The sequence below is a fragment of the Leptodactylus fuscus genome, chromosome 5, assembly GCF_031893055.1.
Source record: "Leptodactylus fuscus isolate aLepFus1 chromosome 5, aLepFus1.hap2, whole genome shotgun sequence".
Taxonomy (NCBI): Eukaryota; Metazoa; Chordata; class Amphibia; order Anura; family Leptodactylidae; genus Leptodactylus; species Leptodactylus fuscus.
Window position 1 is genome coordinate 100,061,028 of NC_134269.1, and position 20,462 is coordinate 100,081,489.

The 20,462-nt window shown below is 40.7% G+C and overlaps 1 protein-coding gene across 1 annotated transcript; it reads left to right on the forward strand.

The window, feature by feature from the left end:
* The first annotated feature begins 1,874 nt into the window (after positions 1-1,874).
* Positions 1,875-3,619, forward strand: LOC142203010 (uncharacterized). The gene is made up of 2 exons (XM_075273429.1): positions 1,875-2,085; positions 2,664-3,619. The coding sequence occupies exons 1-2, from the start codon at positions 1,875-1,877 to the stop codon at positions 3,617-3,619; spliced, it is 1,167 nt and encodes a 388-aa protein (XP_075129530.1).
* Positions 3,620-20,462: the final 16,843 nt, after the last annotated feature.

A 20,462-nucleotide genomic window follows, 5' to 3' on the forward strand; every position in this document is an offset into this window, starting at 1 on the left:
GTATTCTGCAATCATTATATCTGAACTCGATTGAGCATACCTTTCACTTGCTTACGATAAAACTTAAGGTAGAAATACCCACAAACAAGCAACAACTGAAAACAGCTAAAGTAAAAGCCTGGCAAAGCATCACAAAAGAGGAAACCCAGTATTTGATAATATCCATGGATTAAAGACTTCAGACAGTCATTGTCTGCAAATGCTTCTCTACAAAGTATTGAAAATGAACATTTTATTTAAGTTAATGTTAATTTGTCCTATTACTTTTGAGGCCCTGAAATGAGGAGGCTTTGTAGAAAAATGGTTGCAATTCCAAAACATTTCACAGGATTTTTTTTTTCAACTCCTTGAATTAAGCATGAAAGTATACTCTTCAATTAAATCTCAGTATTTAATTTCAAATCCAATGTGGTGACATGCGGAGCCCAAATCCTGAAGATTGTGTCACTGTCCAAATATTTCTGACCTGACTGTTAAAGGAATTCTATCATTAAATTGCTATTTTTTCTCATTTGCACATAGGAATAGCCTTAAGAAAGGCTATTCTTCTCCTACCTTTAGATGTCTTCCTTGCGCCGCCGTTTGGTAGAAATCCCGGTTTACCTCAGTATGCAAATGAGTTCTCTTGCAGCACTGGGGGCAGTCTCCAGTGCGCAAACAGCACTAGGGGTGTCCCCAATACTGGAGAGAAATCTTCAGCACTGCGCATGTGTAGAAGTTTGAAGCCAGCGCCAGAAGAAGACGTGGAGAGAGGCCTTTCCAGATGAAGATGGTGGCGGCGCTGGAGATTTCTCTCGCAGCATTGGGAATGCCCCCAGTGCTGTTTGAGCGCTGGGGACCGCCTCCAGTGCTGCAAGAGAACTCACTTGCATACTGAAGAAAACTGAAACAATTAGTGTATATCATTGCCTGATATGCAAGGAGTTCTCCATTCCAGTGAACTATTGCATCATTTGTGACTGCAGCTAAATATTATCTCTTCATTTATTAGACACTTGTTATTTCATTATATTCTGGTGTGATTATAGTCATACTTTGGCTTTCTTTGAGCTAACCTGATAAAAAAAAAATGTTTGCCTACAGCCAACCCCTAAGGACGAGTTCACACGGAGTTTATGGGCACGCATTCTGGCACGCATACACGTGTCAGAATGTGAGTGCTCAAAACAGATCCCATTCATTTCAATGTATTGTTACGGGCGTATAACGCGCAGAATTTTGCACACAGAATTTTGTGGCCCCAGAGCTACTGGAGAGGGGATTTAGGGAAGGGTTTTGTGATTCAGAGTATTGGGGTGCAGGGGTGCTTGGGGGGGAAGAATTTAAAATTGGCTAGGGAACATCCGGGGGTTGTTGGGGAAAAACTTAGAAAAGAGGAGGAGTTGGGGCATATCGCGGGACCATTTATGCACCTGCCAGTGCCTGATTTAGTGGTGTCCCCTTTAGGGGTGGTTCCTAAAAATGAACCTAATAAGTTCAGCACCTGTCCTTTCCGGAAGGTGCGTCAGTAAATGACGGCATCAGTCCAGAATTGTGTTCTGTAGTTTACACCTCGTTTGATGTGGAGGTGTCTTGGGTTCAGTGTTTTGGGGAAGGGGCGTTGTTGGCCAAATGTGGAGGCGGCGTTTCGGCTGTTGCTGGTGCATCCAGATAGTCAGCGTTTGTTGGGGTGTTTTTGGGAGGGACAGTTTTATGTGGATCGTTGTTTTCCCATGGGCTTTTCCTTGTCCTGCTCTTACTTTGAGACGTTTAGTACATTTCTTGAGTGGGTTGTCAAGGATGTTTCAGGATGTTCATCTATAATCCATTATTTGGATGATTTCTTGTGTATTGGGCCTAGGGATTTGATGGTCTGTTCTTTGTTGTTGCGGATGATGGTGCAGGACGCGACGGCTTTTGGGGTACCGTTGGCGGTGGACAAGACCGAGGGTCCAGTGACAGAATTGAGTTTTTTGGGGCTTACTTTGGATACGGTGGCGATGGAATGTAAGCTACCGGAGAATAAACTTGAGGACTTGAAGGGGGCAGTGAAACGGGAATGTCAGCTAAAAAACCTGCAATTGAGAGAATTGCAGTCTCTTTTAGGCAAGTTGAATTTTGCCTGTAGGATTATGCCAATGGGCCGGATATTTTTCCGCCGGTTGGCCGCTGCAACCGCAGGGGTGTCGGTTCCTTCTCATTACATTAGGTTAAGGGAGGAATTGAGGGGAGATTTGAGGGTATGGGATTCGTTTTTGGATAATTATAATGGGAGGTCTTTGTCGTTGAGGGTGGTTGTAGAAGTGTTCGATTGTGAATTGTTTACGGATGCGACGGGGAGTGTGGGTTTTGGGGTGTATTATCGGGGCAGTTGGTGTGTGGGTTCATGGCCGGAGGAATGGGTGACGGCGGGATTCGTACGCAATCTCGAACTCCTCAAACTGTTCCCTATTTTAGAGTCGGTGGTAGTCTGGGGGGAAGCTTTTAGGAACTGTAGAATTAGATTTCATTGTGATAACTTGGGGGTTGTTCAGGCGATCAATGGGCTATCAGCCTCTTCTCCTCCGATGGTGCGTGTGTTACAAAGGCTGGTATTGGAATGTTTGGAACTGAATGCATGTGTGGTTGCGGTTCACGTGCCAGGTATTCAGAATGATATAGCGGATTCCCTTTCTCGACTGCAGTTGGATCGTTTTCGGAGATTGGCGCCAACGGCGGAAGCAGAAGGGCTCCAGTGGCCGAAGGAATTGTGGCAGATGCCAGTCAAGCGGCGGAGGAATTGATTAATGCTTCTATGGTGGCGGGTACATGGGGTGCATATGCAGCGGCTTGGAAGCAATGGGAGGAATGGTTAGTTAGGTTGGGGGGTGCAGAGGAAGATTGGGACATGATGTTATTACTGTTTATTGGGCATTGCAGGGAATTAGGCTGGTCTGTTTCAAAGTTGAATATGTGTATGGCGGGGCTGGCATTCGGTTTTAAGCGAAGGGGTATGAGGGATTTAACAAAGGTGTTTTTAGTTAAATTAGCTTTTAGAGGTTGGCGGAGAGGAAATTCCATTCAGGATGACAGAAGACCAGTGTCGTTTGGTTTGTTGGTAGATTTGAGAGGGGTCTTGGAGTCAGTGTGTTCTTCTAATTGGGAGCGGAGGTTGTTCAGGGCTGCCTTCTCTTTAGCGTTTTTTGGAGCTCTTAGACTGGGGGAGTTGGTGAGCACTGCTAAGCCTGGGGGTGTCTTGTTGGAGGATGTAGATTTATATGAGTATAGGGTGGAATTCAGACTTAGAAGGTCAAAGACAGTTCGGAAAGGAAAAGGTTTGATGATTAGGTTATTTGCAATAGCTGGTTGTGCCGTGTGCCCGGTGTTGTGTTTGCGTGAGTATTTGTCTTTTAGGGGTAGGGGTTTTGGTCCTCTGTTGATTCATGAAAATAGTATGTTTCTCTCCCGCTTCCAATTTCTTAGTGTTTTTAGAAAAGGTTTGAAAAAATTGGGTATGGAAGTGGAAGGTTTTAGCAGCCATTCGTTCCAGATCGGTGAGGCGACGGAGGCCACCATTCGGGGTTTGGGGGAGGATCTTATTAAAAAAATCGGGCACTGGGAATCTCGCCGTTTCCATTCCTATATGCGACTGGGCTTGTGAGTGGTGATGGTTTATTAGTGATTGTGTGTTTAGTGTTAATATTGATTGTTTTATTTGTTTTTTCCTAGGATCCGAGCCTTGTCTTATCTGGTTGATGGGACACTCTTTTATATTCTGGGGGGCTCTCCGTGTGGCGGTTAGGCCTGATGGAAGACAGCTTGGTTTGGCGAGGGAGTTATTCTGCTAGCTCGCATGCTATAATATGGCAAATGAGAATTGTTCATTACCTAACTCCTTTCATAAAGAACAGTAATTTTTTATCTCATTGTAAGAAAATGCTATCTTTAAGGGTAAATTCACACAGAGTTTTCTGGTCAGGATTTTGAAATCCATGAGAGCCAGTCAGGCATTTTTTCTGAAAGCCGCTTGTTCCAGTTCCCAGAAAAAAGAACGGACATGTTCATTCTTCAGGCCGATTCGCCTCGCAATTCAGCCTGAAGACACTTCCTCCTCCTGACTAGGCCCATTCATTGGGCCTCATCTGGAGTGAAGTGCACGACTGGATGCCAGTGTAGTGTACCAGCATTCAGTTGCGGCTACCCATTTTTTGGTCCGAAACCTGAGGCGGCCTCCGGACCATAAAACCAAAAATAATAACCTGGTTGACTGTCACCTCTATATCAAATGTGTTTGCTTGTTTCTTGTAATGTCATAAGCTTGTTTATTAACAATAATTCTACTGTACCTTTACTGACTTTAAATGGATTTTATAATCTATGATGCTAAACTGTGATTCCATACTAAAGTTATAGTCACTTTAGTAAATACTTCCATCATAATACATGACATTGCACAACCAATTGAGCTTTAAATGCTAGCCAGGAGCTTGAAAAGCTGGCTAGGCTTAAAAAATTATTTTCCCTAGACATAAACACAGACTCATGTGTTTTTTATAACATACCCTTCACTAATACTTAAAAAGTTATTAAAATGAACAAACACAATTAATTTTATATACTCCAATTATTCAAAGATTTTGATAGCTCAGGAACAATTTAAAATATTATTCAGTTAAATAAATAAATCTTCAATTATATTATGCCTCACATGGGGCATATCATAAAGACAGGTAATTGCGCTGTGGGTCCGATTTACTATTGAAAATGCACCAGAATTTCAGCAAAACTTACAGCAAAAACTGGCATACACCATTCTGACATTTTCTGTAACTTTATATACCTATCTAGTATCAAGGCTAGTAAGATAGTGAATAGAGATGAGCGAGTAGTACTCAATCGAGTAGGTATTCAATCGAATACTACGGTATTCGACATACTCATACTCGATCGAGTACCACTCGCTATTCGAATGTAAAAGTTCGATGCAGAACCAGCATTGATTGGCTGAATGCTATACAGTCGGCCAATCAACGCTGGTTCTTCTCCTACCTTTAGAAGTCTTCTCCGTGCAGCTTCCCCGCGGCGTCTTCCGGCTCTTCATTCACTCTGCCAGGCATCGGGCCTGGGCATAGCCGACTGCGCATGTCCACTTGTAGTGCGGGCATGCGCAGTCGGCTCTGCCCAGGCCCGATGCCTGGCAGAGTGAATGAAGAGCCAGAAGGCGCTGCGGGGACACTGCACGGAGAAGACTTCTCGGAGGATCCAGCCCGACCCTCACTCGTGGACTTGGTAAGTATAATTTGATCGAACTTTGCTTACCCCTGAAATGAGCATTTTCCCCCCATAGACTATAATAGGGTTCGATATTCGATTCAAGTAGTCGAATATTGAGGGGCTACTCGAAACGAATATCGAACCTCGAACATTTTACTATTCGCTCAATCTCTAATAATGAATAATGTCCACAAAAATATACTTCATTAGTTACTTGAGCAGAAAAATTTTCTGTACTTTGACTGACAAGAGTGAACAAGGGCAAGGGGCCACACGGTGGCTCAGTGGTCAGCACTGCAGCCTTGCAGCGCTGGAGTCCTGGTGTTCAAATCCCGCCAAGGGCATAAAACCATCTGCAAGGAGTTTGTATGTTCTCCCCGTGTTTGCATGGATTTCCATCCCATATTCCAAAAAAAAAAAAGACATACTGTTAGGAAAAAATGTACGTTGTGAGCTCTATGTGGGGCTCACAATCTACATTAAAAAAAAAAAAAGTGAACAAGGGCATAACTTATTGAAAGAAACTTAAGACGCAACATCTTGCTCCAAAAATGCACAACATTTTGGTGCTTTCTTTTAGTTTCAGAAACTAAATCAGGTAATAGTGTAGTAATCATGTAAAATTCCAGGCCAGGGCCCCACACGGTGTAAACACCGCCCTCTATATCATCTTATAACACACTGGTTTATAAATCATCCGTTCATCAATAATAAATATTTCAATTTCATGTAAATAAATTAGACTATATTGTGAGATATTGTAGTCGGACAGTGAATTATAAGCACTCAATACCAACATTAGCAACAATGAAATAACATTGTCAAATTGACCCATGTGTAACACCAGAAGGAGGATAGCAGCCACAATATCTAATCTTCAACTCTAACGTGGTTTTTGCTCTTCATCTTGTCCGGGAAGCTTAAAGGGGTATTCCCATGAACCTAATCATATCTATATGTGGAAAATTAAAAGTGAAACATTTTTGCAAATATAAGTATTTAAAAATTCTGCAGAGTTTTAAAGATTTTCTCTAACCATCTTAGTGGTGACAGTCTGTTGTCTTGATCGGTTGCCAATGAGTACGACCACAAATGCAGAAACTTTCTATGGTCTGGGACATGTCGGTAATCCAGCCATGATTTTTCTTATTGTAGCTGGGTTATCAGGCAGGGACACTACTTGTATGAGAAGATATCCCGGCCACAATAAGGAAAAAATAGCTGGTTTTCTGATCTTAGAAAATTCCTGCATTTGTGGTTGTATCCATTGGCAACTGATCAAGACAACAGCTTGTGACCACAGGATATTTAGAGAAATTCTTTAAAACTCTGCAAAATGTTTAATTACTTATATTTGCAAAACTGTTTAACTTTTAATTATTTACAAATTTAAAAATGGTTATGATCATGGGAATACCCCTTTAAGGGTGGAGATGGCATACTGCTCTATAAACTGGAAGCTGCACGTGTGTGCGAACTGATTAGAGCCATTCCAAGCATGCCCAAAAGCAGGTCATAAGAGTCACATGACTGAAATGCCACTCTCAGTCACGTATACTATGGGCAACAGATAACCTCAAATGTCCTGAGGAACAGCCATAAACATAAACACATATATTGCATCCAATTTGATACAAAAAACACATACCATAAATAGAAGAGACATGAAAACAAAGGTGTAACAAGTGGCATAAAGGTGCAATAATGCTCTGCAAGGTCAAGTGAAGTGTGAGAAAGTGAACACAGGTGTGACAAAATGCAAAATATGAATGCAACATAAGGGGCCCCACGGGCCAGAAACGCCACAATTAGCCCACGGTGGAAAAATAGCAGCGTTATACAGTAACTGCAAAGTGGATGGGATTCATGCAAATCCCATGCCCACATTGCGGTTAAAACCGAAGCATGGACACGCTGCGATTTCCAAAGCTGGCACAGTTTTGGAAATCGCAGCATGTCAATTATATTTACGGAAATGCCAGCGGCTTTCCCGTAGACATAATTGCAACAGAAAGTCTGCGGAGGAAAACTCTGTGAGCTTTCTGTTCAAAGCACTACAAATTGTATATAACAATATATAATAATAAGTGTAAATAAGTATAGAAACAATATACTGTATAATGATATATGAATAGTACGTATGTATGTATGAATTGGTAAATATGTGAATGAGTGAGAAAACATTAGTGTGAAAAAAAATATTTAGAAACAGAATTGAGTTTTAGAATTATTATTTAATAGATATGTGTATAGTGAATATATACAAAAAGTTTTATTTTTTAGTTTTTTTAAAAAAAATTGAATAAAACAGAAAAAGCAAAAAAAATCTATTAAACAAAAAAAAAATTAAAAAATCACACAACTCCCTCCAATATGATTTATCCTCCCAAAGAGAAGAGCAAAGGCCACAAAAGAGAGGCAAATGTTCACACAAAAAGAAATATATGATCCTCTATCACTCCAGATATTATTCCCTGAATGGAAAAATAAACCAGCTCACAACTGAATGGGCATCCAAACCATGAGAATCAACAGCAAGTCTCCATCTAAAAGAAAATTAATATAACAAACAGAAAAACTAAATATTTCAGGCTGAGTACATGTACCATGGGATGCACATAAAAAAAAAAACAACGTTCTCATGTAACCCTTTTGGTGTCAGAGCTTGTAATATCACAATCCATTTTGTTTCTACTTGGAGGAGTTTTTTCATTACATCACCCGCTCTAACCCCCAAGTAGACCTGATCTATAGTCCTCATCTTCAGGCCCATAGAGTTATCCTGATGAAGTGTCTAGCAATGGGTTTGGTCCTCAGGATGTTGTATTCTGTTGATGGGTCAATAGCGTTCCTGTATGTGTTCTAAGATTCTCATATGTAATTCCTTAGTAGCTTTCCTGTTGATGGGTCAATAGATTTCCTGTAAGTGTTCCAAAATTCTCGTACATAATTTCCTAGTAGTAATGCTCACATAAATTAGACCACAGGGACACTTGGCAAAGTAAACAACAGCTTCATAACAGCAATTTAGGATATGGACAATTTTAACCAGTTCCGGACTGTACATAGACTACATCTATATCTATCGGTCCACATACAGGTATATATACATCCTTGCAAAGTCAGCCTGCTGCACAAAATCGTGCAGCTTTAGGAATGGGATGCCGGCTGTTATTACTGCTAGACATCCCATAGGGAAGGAAGGGCCGGGTTATTACCATCCCTACCTTCCTGATCGCTGTGTTCAGCAATTTTACCTTGGCATAGTACCCTAATGTATTTGTGCCCATTATTCAGTATGCCCTGTGCTTAATACTGAACTGCTGATTCAAATTACTCGGCGCCATTAGTAGAATAAGAGGGCGACTCACCACTCTACAATACATAATTTTCACCAGCTGCCAGCTTTGTGTTTTATAATTCTTATACAGAGGGTTATTTCTCTCCATGCACCAGTGATCAATCTTATTTACCTTCACCTCTGTGAATGGATAGATGCATGAGGCCAGTGGTGTATTGATCATGGTCGCAGGGAGTGCGACCACGACTGGGCCCAGAGGGGTACGGGGCCCACAGCCAGCTGAAAATGGCCGAGGCCCTGGACCATAGTGGTGGGGGAAAACCTTGTTCCCTAACCACTATGCATATTGTTAATGTAAAGGAGCCTGACTGGGCCCCTTTCCATTAAATGCCAGGGGAGGTAAAATAAAAAAAATACTTATACTCACCTGTCCTGGGCTTAGCATCTGCTCCAGGGCTCTTCCTGTAGTAGATACTAAATCCTGTTGGGCTAAAGGACCTTTGATGATGTCATGACCATGTGATCAGCTTCTTGTGTGGGCAGAGCTATTCTGAATTGTACAGAACAGTGTAGAAGCTACTGGGAACGAATGGAAGGTAAGCAGGAGAGAAGAGAACATGTGTCAGCAAGAGGGAGACATGGGGGCACAGGCTGTGTGTGTGGGCAAGAAGGGTATATAGGTATATAGGATGTGTGTGAGCAAGAAAAGGGAAAGGGGGGTTCAGGCTCTGGTTGGGGGTGAGCACTTTTAGCACATTATACTGTGTAGGGGTTACTGTGAGCATATAATTCTGTGTGGGGGCCATTGTGAAGCATATAATACTGTGTGGGGCCACTGTGGAGTATATAATGCTGTGTGGGCCACAGTGGAGTACAAAATACTGTTTGGGGGGCCATTATGGAACATGTAATATTGTTTGGGGACCACTATGAAGCACGTAATACTGTGTAAGAATAAAAGTTTTAATTTTCCCTTTAAACGCTTTGCTGCTGTCTCTTCTCTCTTCTTTTTAATATATACAGTATATATTTATTTGGACACGGTATGCCACAGTAGCTTCACCATATTCAGAGGGACAGAATATTAGAAATATAGTGAAGTGGTTACACAATTTCTTCTGTACTGTAGCCATAGAACCTCGTGGATGTAACTTACAGCAAGGTGAAGTTCCATTTCTTCATAAACCATTGCTTTCAGAGTATTCTATCCAGCAAAATGGGCCAACTTATCACAAGGGTATTTTTTAAAATCACTTTACTGACATGACATAAGCCAATGTAGAAGTGGATTATTCTTGCGCAAATATTTTACTACTTTTTAAAAAGTCACATTTAGGCTAAGACCCCAAGTAGTGAGCCGCAGCCAAAAAGTGCTTCAGGAAAAACGCAGCGGAAACGCATTGCAATTTTTCCTGCAGTGCTTTTCACAGAAAGTCTGCATCTTTCCTCTGTGGGCTTCTGCTTCATTAATACCTTTATGCCAGAGTTTCCATAGGTGTAACTGACATGCTGTGATTTACAAAAACACGACATAGTGGATATTTTTCTGCAATGTACCTTTCCAGATACTGTAGAATGCTATGGTTCCGTGGCATTTACGCTATGTGGGGTTGCGGCCTTAATGAATTAAGTCACTTTTAAAAAAACATGTTGTTAGGCACAGGTCACTTAAACCACACAAATCACAATCATTAACAAAGCTGACAAAATAAGTAAAAAAAAAATAGGCCTATACTGTTTTGCTATGGCTATTTTCGTCAACCTTTGCCAACCCTTATGCTGTTCTCAATCTCAACCTTTTTTTTAAATGGACACAAAGTCGGACATGCAGGACTTTGTGTCTGTGCAAAAAAAAAAAAAAAAAAAAAGTTTAACAGCAGAGAGGCTGCATATGGACACTGGTGGTTTGCTTTAAAAACCCATTAAAATGAATGGGCTTTTAAACTGACCACTGGCAAGCCGTCCCGTTTTTCCGTGGATTTAGGTGGAATCACAAGGGGCGGATAGCGGTGCAAGTGTGAACGCCGCATAAGGCTAGGTTCACATCTGAGTTGGAATCTCCACGAGACTCCCTCTCAGATTCCACTTAAAATCAGTGGAGAGAAAAAGTCCTGCATGGAGGACTTGTCTCTCTACCAGCTTTATACTGAAACGGGTGGAAACCTTGTGGACTCCATTATCGTCTATGGGGTCTGCAGCTTTCCACAGGTAAATTCTTCATAAGCTGAAAGGGCTTCCATTTTTCAGGTCCCCATGCAGACCCAAAGGATGGAAACCCGAATGCTAGTGTGACGCTAACATATCTGAAATATTCATTATTTTTCTTATTTATTATCTATCATTGTCTTGCTCATGGAATATAAGTAAGAAAAATAAATGTTGCTCGTCTGATTTTATTAAATTATTTTAAATATTAATTTAGAAAATGCAAATATGTAACATGTAACATGCAATGTCTTTACATTCTACCGCTTTGAGAATAATCTTTATATTCCAGTCCATTTAGAAACACTGCTGCAAATGCTTATAGCACATATTGGATGCTCATGTGAAAATCTCTAATATGTCAATTTACATATTATCCTTAATTCCAAATTAATTTTGTGCTGGCTCTTGAGCTTTCATATTAGTGGAAATCTAATATTCAATGTCTGTAGAAATAATAGTGTTGTAAAATGGGGAGATTCCCTCTGTACAAGCGCGCCACAGAACCAAGTGTTTCTTTCTCTTTGCCTTTTTCCTGACAGCTAACTGCTAAGCATTTTCTATTTTTAGCTCTATAGCTCTGTTCCTATACAGTGATAGACTATAGTCTGAAAGAAGTAAACGCACAATACAATATATTTCATATACACGTACATGGATGTAAATATAGAAATCGATGTATATATAGATAGATATAGATAGATATACATAGGAATTGCTTTGTTCTGAGAATAGTCTGCACAGAAAAGATAAAGCAGTTCCTGGCAGGGAAGTAGAAGAAGGGGGCGTTAAAATCAGAGTTTAATGCTGAGCTTCAGATAGATCCTTCACTGGCAGAATTAATGTGCTGCTATATATAGAAGCCTAGTGTTCCTAGGGGGAAACTTAATGATGCAATGACGTCACTGCAGGTCAGCTCCAGACTGGTGGAAGTCAGTTGCATGCATCTGGCTGCAGAATATTAGCAGGATGGGAAGGTACAGGGAGGGAATCACAGCCTGTACACCTAGAAACAAGCAGCTTTGCTATGCAATGCCCTGCAGCAACATCCAGACCCACAGATTCTCTTCAACTATGCTCATATTAGTCATACAGTTTATTATCTATATGGATACAAGACCTTGAATATAAGAAAGAAACCTAAAGAGGGGGAATCCCATTTGCACACACATCAGTAACATCCTCGTCTCCTACACTGGATCATCTTTAATAAAAGGTATGTGAGATTTATTATTATTTTATGCATTTGACATAATACAGTTAGTACGTATGATCATGTTGCTGGTCCATGTGATGATTCTGTGATCTGGCCCTTCACAGTCCTTTCTGAACTTGACATGTATATCAACCCTGGCTTAATGACAGCTTGTCCTCATTTTATACTGGACTTGAATCCTGTTGTCCATAAGGTAGAGGCACAAATATGAATTTATCATGCCTAGCTGTGCATTGTAATACTGCTATACTGTGTTTTCAACATGACCTGTTGTTTTTAATACTCCAGTTTTCCACCAGTTGCAACAACAACAACATTATCGAATAAAATCAAATATTACGGGGGGCTTTTACCCATCTCCCATGAGCCTATGCAAAACAGATTTCAGATTGATTCCAAAATGATATTTCTCTTTGATAAACCAGAAGCTCTTCATAAAAGATCCGACCATATTTTAGAATTCTGATACTGGCCATAAGGAAAAAAAAAAACATACACTTAAAACAGTTGCAAGAAACCTTACATACGTTGACTTCAAATGTATTCACTACAAAACCGGGGAAACTGATAGAAACTGTCATGATTTAAATACAATGAAATGAAATGTAGTATTATTATAAGAGATATCATTGCACCATTTAGTATGCTTCTATATAGCCATCTATTAATCTGCCTACAGTATTAAAACCCATTCTAGTAACAAGCCTGTTTGTTTCTATTCTGGGATTTAGCTGTAAATCTCATATTTTGCACATTTAATAAATGAAGTTGTGTTTTTGTCAGACAATAGTGTAATGAACAGCTGGGCTTCCAACCTCATGCCTGGCTCTACAGACCCTGGACAGTTCTCTTAGTTATTTATGTTGTGGTATGATAAATGATGACACAGTTATCATCCCGATGGAAAATTATCTTTTTAAGCTTTGCAAAAAGGGAAAAAAACAACAATCTGTGAAGATGTGTTGTGCAGCAGTTAATGTGCTTCATATCCCACTGGGTATAATTCACATTATATCAAGGATCATATGTTCATATTTTTCTAGCAATTAGTCATTGAGACATGTCTTTGACTTTTAAATAAACCAATTTTTAACACAAAAATGTTCAATATGTTTGGCACATTCTCTACAGTTGCTACATATTTTATCAGTCACATTGGCACAGTTGCTCTTCTATTTTATACATCATATATTGAGTTACAAATCACTGGAATACATGAACCAGGATTATGCTACATAATCTACAATGTCACCTCAGGTATTATGCATGTATTGTTTTCATTGTTTTCAGTTTTTGAAATGTCTTTAGTGACTTTTTTGTCAAAAGAAAGAGCTATTGAGGTACAAGAAGCTAAAGAGTGTATTGTCTTTACTAAATAATCCTTACTAGTCAGGACCAGAATTCATTTCAAAAATTTGTTGCGATGTAATGATGGTGATTTAGAAAATTCCAATAAAATTTCTCAGTACCATGTCCAATTGCGATGCAAGCAAAGAACCACTCTTAAATATAACATCTAAAGAGGTTGTCTAGCCAAAAGCTCAGAATGGTTTAAAGTAACAAGCTAATACTGACCTCACCGATACCCTGCCAATCCCATATCACTCATCCCCAGACCCCGATCACTGGCTACAGATGTGGCTTTATTGGTGTCCCCTGTATCCATCAATTGCTGCAGCATTTACATGTCGGTATTATCGTTGAAATATTGTCACTGAAGGCCAGAATACCAAGACCAGCAAGGGAACTGGGAAATGGCAGTACAAGATTAAAAAGGTGAGTATTACTTAGTTTGGTTAAAAAAAAAATAAATAAATAAAAAAATTAGGGGGTTTTAGGGGTTGGAGAATGTAAAGAAATTATTCAGATAAGTGTCATTAATGAATATTGTAGAGATGAATAATACCTTACAAAGTGAATTGGATGTATCTGTAAATCCCAAGGAACAATTCACCAGTGTAAAATAGATGAAAGTTGTGAATCATGTTTTGGCATATCTATTAGAAAGTGTAGAACGGTAAGATTATGCAATTAGTTTAACGAAAGAAATAGCTTTATTATGTACATTAAATGTACATCATTACATACAAAAATTAACTGATTAGCATAAAAATGCACGAAGAAGGAGCTGTTGTAATGGAATGAAACTTCATATGTGTGAATGAGAATTGGTGATATATGTAAGTGGTTACAATAGTAGAGAGAAAGGATATATTTATTAGGGAAATTGTACAATTGAAAGGAGGATCTAGTACCCTGTGGGGTCATATGTAGCTTGGATATAAGATGAGATACGGTTGGGCCTGGAGGCATATACAGGTTCTTTGTGGTTATCCTGAGTGTGGGGAAGGTAGCTCGGTAGAAGCAGTAGTGTGGGCCGAAACAGTCAAAGGCATGGACACAAAATATGCAGCAAACTGGTTTATCTAGAAAAAAAATTGAAAAATAAATAAACCTTGACCTCTGGCACAAAAGGAGCAAAACAAAGTACAGCCTTAACTTCAGGAAAAAAAAAAATCTAAATAAAATCCTGCTCGTCTGAGCGACTGAGCACTTTTGTCTCACTCAGGGTTACAGGACAGACCCAAACACCTCCTTTCACTTTCTGGATCTGCACTGGAGTGCAGGATCTGTAGCCTTTTTCTAGTCCAGTAATGAGCCAAGGACTCACACCTGGAGCTGAGGCCTACTCAGGACCCAAACTGGACCACACATAAGTTAAAAACCTGGGGGAGATATAGCGAATTTCCAGCTCTCTGCCTGTCACCTTCTCACAAACTCCCACCCTTTGTTCAGACGTGTAGGGGTGGACACTTTTGACCCAGATACAATGTGTCCTGAATAGGGCATTGGCATTCCCCTGCAGCTTGCCAGCCCTTTGTTCCACAATAAATGTAAAATTTTGCAGAGTGAGAAACCACCTTGTGACTCTGATGTTTCTTTCCTTGGTGTGGCACATTCATATAAGAGGGGAGTGATCAGTGACCAGTTTAAAATGTTGACCCAGTAGGTAATATCTTAGGGACTCTAGGGCCCACTTAATGACTAAGCATTTGCTCTCCACAATGCTATATTTTTTCTCAGGTGGTATAAGCTTCCTACTAAGGTAGGTGACTGGGTGCTCTTCAATAACCACCATTTGGGACAATACTGCACCTAACCTTACATTAGAGGTGTCAGTCTGAACAATAAACTCTTTAGTAAAGTCAGGTGTGACCAAAACCGGCTGTTTACAGAGAGTTGACTTCAATTCCTGGAATGGCCCTTGAGCCTCTTCACTCCATTTAACCATGACAGAATTAGTAATCTTAGTTAGATCTGTTAGGGCTACAATAGTTGCAAGTTTGGCATAAACCTGTGATAGTAGTCAACAATTCCCAGGAAAATTCTTACTTGCTTTTTATTTAAAGGCCAGGACCAATTTTGAATGGCCTCCACTTTATTAACATGGGGTTTAATTACCCCTCTTCCTATTACATACCCCAAGTATTGGGCCTCTTCAAGACCCAAAGCACACTTTTTTGGGTTGGCTGTTGAACCAGCTGCCCGGAGGGAATTTAGTACGGCTTGAAGTTTTGGTAAGTAACTTTCTCATGCTGCACTAAGGATGACAATGGCAGCTAAATAAGCTGAGATATACCCTTGATGGGGCTTAAGGACTCTGTCCATCAATGTTTGGAAGGTTGGTGTATCCCCATGTAACCCAAATGGCATAGTCACATATTGAAATAAACCATCTGGGGTAACAAATGCCGTTTTTTCCCTGGACTCTTTAGTGAGTGGCACCTGCCAGTACCCTTTGGTTAAGTTGAGGGTGGAGAAATACCTGAAATGTCCCAACCTCTCGATTAACTCATAGTCTCTGGGCATTGGATAGGCATCAAATTTTGAAACTTCATTCAGCTTACGTAAATCATTGCAGCACCTTATGGTGCCATCTGGCTTAGGAATCAAAATAATGGGATTGGACCAGTCAATCTTTGATTCCTCAATTACCCCAAGGTCCAACATATCTTTGACCTACTTAGATATGGCTTGACTACGAGCTCGGTGACAATGTCATGTTCTATCATATGGGTGCATCCAGGTGACTCAGGAAACACATCCTTATTTTTCTGTGCCAACTCTTCTGACTCCTGTTTCTGTGCCTTAGTTAGAGTCTCTGCTATTTGCACCTCGGGTGAAGCCTTACCAGGAGTATTTACCCCTTTAATAGTAACCTTGCTAGGGGTACCTACTGATGTCAATGTTTCCCTGTGCTTCCAGGGTTTTAGTAAATTTATGTAGTATATTTGTTCGGGCTTTCTCTTGCCCGGCTGGTACACCTTATAGTTTACTTCCCCCACTCTTTCAATAATTTCATATGGCCCTTGTCATTTGGCCAGAAATTTACTTTCTACTGCAGAACCAATACCAACATCCGATCACCTGGATTAAAGGTCCTAAGTTTAGCCGTTCTATTGTAGACATGGCTCTAGGCCATTTGGACCAGCTCCATATGTTCGTTCACAATAGGCATTACTGCTGAAACTCTGTCCTGCATTAGGGTAATATGTTAAATTACATTCTGGTAAAGAGTTTGCTCTTGTTCCCAGGTTTCCTTAGCTATGTTTAGGAGGCACGTGGGTGTCTACCATACACCATCTCAAATGGGAAAAACCTGTGGAGTACTGGGGTACCTCCCAGATTGTAAAAATTAAATAGGGCAGTAGACAATCCCAATCTTTGCCATCCTTGCTAACCACCCTCTTTAACATGCCCTTAAGGGTTTTATTAAACCTCTCCACTAGGCCATCTGTCTGGGGGTGATATACAGAGGTTCACAGGTGTTTAAATTTCAGGAGCTTACACATTTCTTTCATTTCCTTGGACATAAAAAGTGTCCCTTGGTCAGTCAGGATCTCCTTGGGTATACCTGTCCAAGAGAACATATAAAAAAATTTCTTGGCAATTAACTTATCTGAAGTATGTCTCAAGGGTACGGCCTCGCGGTATTGTGTAGCAATATCAAACACCACTAGTATATACTGATGCAACCTAGCAGACTTTACCACAGGACCTACCAAGTATATGGCCACTGTTTCAAATGGTACCTCTATAGTGGGTAGGGGTAGCAAAGGACATCTGAAGTGTCACACAGGAGCAGTTAGTTGACACTCTGGACAGGACTTACAATACTCTTAGATAAGCTTAGCAATTCCTGGCAAACGCTGTAGAATGCGCTCTTTGGTCTTTTCGTACCCCAGGTGTCCTCCTACACATGCTTATGTGCCAAATCTAAAACTACCCATTGATAGGGCTGGGGCATCACCAATTGCTCAACAGTTTCTCCCCATATTTGGTTCGCCCAATGCAGTAGGTCCTGGTTCATGGACATATACGGGAACTCCTTATCAGCCTCTGGATAATAGGGTTCACTGTTTACCATTTCATGTTTTCTCTGGCATGAGCCAGATTTGTAGCTCTCATTTGAGCAGTCAAACAATTGTCATAGGACACCTCGAGCTCCAGCACCTCAGGAACTTCCTTCTGATCTTCAGCATCACAGCTAACACATACAGGGGAATATTTTTACCATTTTGGGTCACCCCTACAGCTGGTGTTTCCCTGTCAGGATCAAAGGATTCGGGGTTACACTTTTGCAAGACATTACCAACATTAACATTTTCAGGATATGGTAGCTTCTGTTTTTTCCACATATCCCTGAACAGAGGAAAATCCCTCCCTATGGTCACACTATGGAACAGGGACTTAACCATGCCCACTTTATGAGTAGCGGAGCTAGAGGTAGTTTTTATGGTGACCTCTGCAATAGGATACTCTCTAGTTTCACCATGTATGCACAAGACCCCAATAGTTTGTCCTCAATAGTTTGTGTGGTCTGTTTGTGAGGTAGTCTAGGATCCAGTTGGAGAGGTGATGGTCCACTCCAACAAGGGCCAGCTTGTCCCTCAGTAGCCCTGGCTGTATGGTGTTAAAAGCACTAGAGAAACCAAAGAACCTGGTTTCTCCAGGTGAGAAAGAGCTCTGTGAAGAAAGTGGATGATGGCATCATCCACCTCAATGCTTGGCCGATAAGCAGTAAATTAGCAAATTACAGTATATTTTGAATTTCCTTAAATCTAAAATAATAAATAAACAAAACCAAACATAGACAAATTAGGTATCTCTATGTCTCAAAATGTGTGCGTTACAAACGGATAAAAATATTTTTGCCATATGGTTGGACAAAAAAAAAACATAAGAAAATGATGCAAACACAGTTTTTTTTTCTAAATCTCCCACATCCTGCTATTTAGGAAAACCAATTAATTGCTGCCTACCTCTTTGGAGAAATGATAGTGCCCTCCCTATTCCAATAAGTGTATTTGTATATTAACAAATATACATATAGATATAAAAAAAAAAAACATGTTCATGGGTGCAAATGAACTTGAAGGGGCTTTTAATATGAGCAGAAACATATAGTACCTTTGTTACTACAAACAAATGAAGCAATACTGAGATAGCTATCTCTTTGTGGGTATGCCAATCATCTGACAGACCGTCCTGACACAGACAGAAGATGAAAATATCAATCCTAGTCAAAGGGAAAGCATTGTGGGGGGCAAATCCTGAGAGGCATAGCACTGGTAGCCACCTGCAAGTAAATCTAACAAATCACACGCATCCCCTATGCATTTACTGATTTTCATATTCAATTAACATTAGATTCATTGGTTTTGGGCCTAATGGATCCTTTTTAGTAAATAGTGCTTGATGATTGCATAGGAATATATTACAGATTCTAATGAACTGTATGTTATTAATGCATACATTCTTTACCACACTCAGGTTTTATGCGAGTTAGAAGTTATGTGAGTGAGGGGCTATAGGGAGCAGATTTTATGAGAGGCAGTTTAAGAGCAGGGAGACATTTTCAAAGAAGAGATAGGGCCAAAGAACAAGGGATCAGGACTTCGAGGACTTCTAGAATTAAGAACTGTGCAAATACAACTAATAGTATTGAGTGGATGGTCTCTCAGACAATATAATGTATAAATATTACTTGAGTGTACCTTTAATTATTATACTTTTGGTCTACATTGAGCATAAGGCTGGCTGCACATGACCAAGTTTCACCCGCTAAACTTGGTCCGTGTGTTAGCCAGAGATAGTGGCTTGAACTTCATGCCGTGAATCTTAGCAGTATAGTGATCTATGATGTTGGGAGTCCCTGCCTCCCAGTGACATATTGTCCTGTACCTTAATTGGCATGGGACAGTATGTTGTTGGAAGGTAGGGACTCCTACCAATCTTATGTCCCAGTGCTGGTGATGACATATTGTAGGACTGAAAGCAATGGTAATACAGACTAGTAAGGTAGTTTTTAACAGCTGATCAGATATCTCAGTAGATATTTAATGCTAAGAAAGTGTAAAAAAAAAACAACACATTTTCTTCATCTGCTCGACAATACTTTGTCATGTTTGTTGAATAGCATGTAAAATATATACTTCATTGCTGAGTTTTAAATTTGTCAGATGCTGCATAAATAATAGAGATGAGCGAACAGTGTTCTATCGAACACATGTTCGATCGGATATCAGGATGTTCGCCATGTTCGAATCGAATCGAACACCGCGTGGTAAAGTGCGCCAAAATTCGATTCCCCTCCCACCTTCCCTGGCGCCTTTTTTGCACCAATAACAGCGCAGGGGAGGTGGGACAGGAACTATGACACCGGGGGCATTGAAAAAAATTGGAAAAAGTCATTGGCTGCCGAAATCAGGTGACCTCCATTTTAGACGAATAGTGGATTTCAAATCCGGGTCATATGAGAATGTGAACTTTGTGACTATGAGACAGGGATAGCTGTACAGGCAGGGATAGCTAGGGATAACCTTTATTTAGGGGGGAATGTTATTAAAAATAACTTTTTGGGGCTCTATCGGGTGTGTAATTGTGATTTTTGTGAGATAAACTTTTTCCCATAGGGATGCATTGGCCAGCGCTGATTGGCCGAATTCCGTACTCTGGCCAATCAGTGCTGGCCAATGCATTCTAATAGCTTGATGAAGCAGAGTGTGCACAAGGGTTCAAGCGCACCCTCGGCTCTGATGTAGCAGAGCCGAGGCTGCACAAGGGTTCAAGCGCACCCTCGGCTCTGGTGTAGGAGAGCTGAGGGTGCACTTGAACCTTGTGCACCCTCGGCTCTGCTACATCAGAGCCGAGGGTGCGCTTGAACCCTTGTGCACACTCTGCTTCATCAAGCTAATAGAATGCATTGGCCAGCGCTGATTGGCCAATGCATTCTATTAGCCCGATGAAGTAGAGCTGAATGTGTGTGCTAAGCACACACATTCAGCTCTACTTCATCGGGTTAATAGAATGCATTGGCCAGCGCTGATTGGCCAGAGTACAGAATTCGGCCAATCAGCGCTGGCTCTGCTGGAGGAGGCGGAGTCTAAGATCGCTCCACACCAGTCTCCATTCAGGTCCGACCTTAGACTCCGCCTCCTCCAGCAG

Coding starts and splice junctions, on each gene's coding strand:
- LOC142203010 (XM_075273429.1), top strand. CDS start 1,875: ATGGTGCAGGACGCGACGGCTTTTGGGGTACCGTTGGCGGTGGACAAG. Junction 2,086..2,663: donor AGAATTGCAGTCTCTTTTAG/GCAAGTTGAATT, acceptor TCTCGACTGCAG/TTGGATCGTTTTCGGAGATT.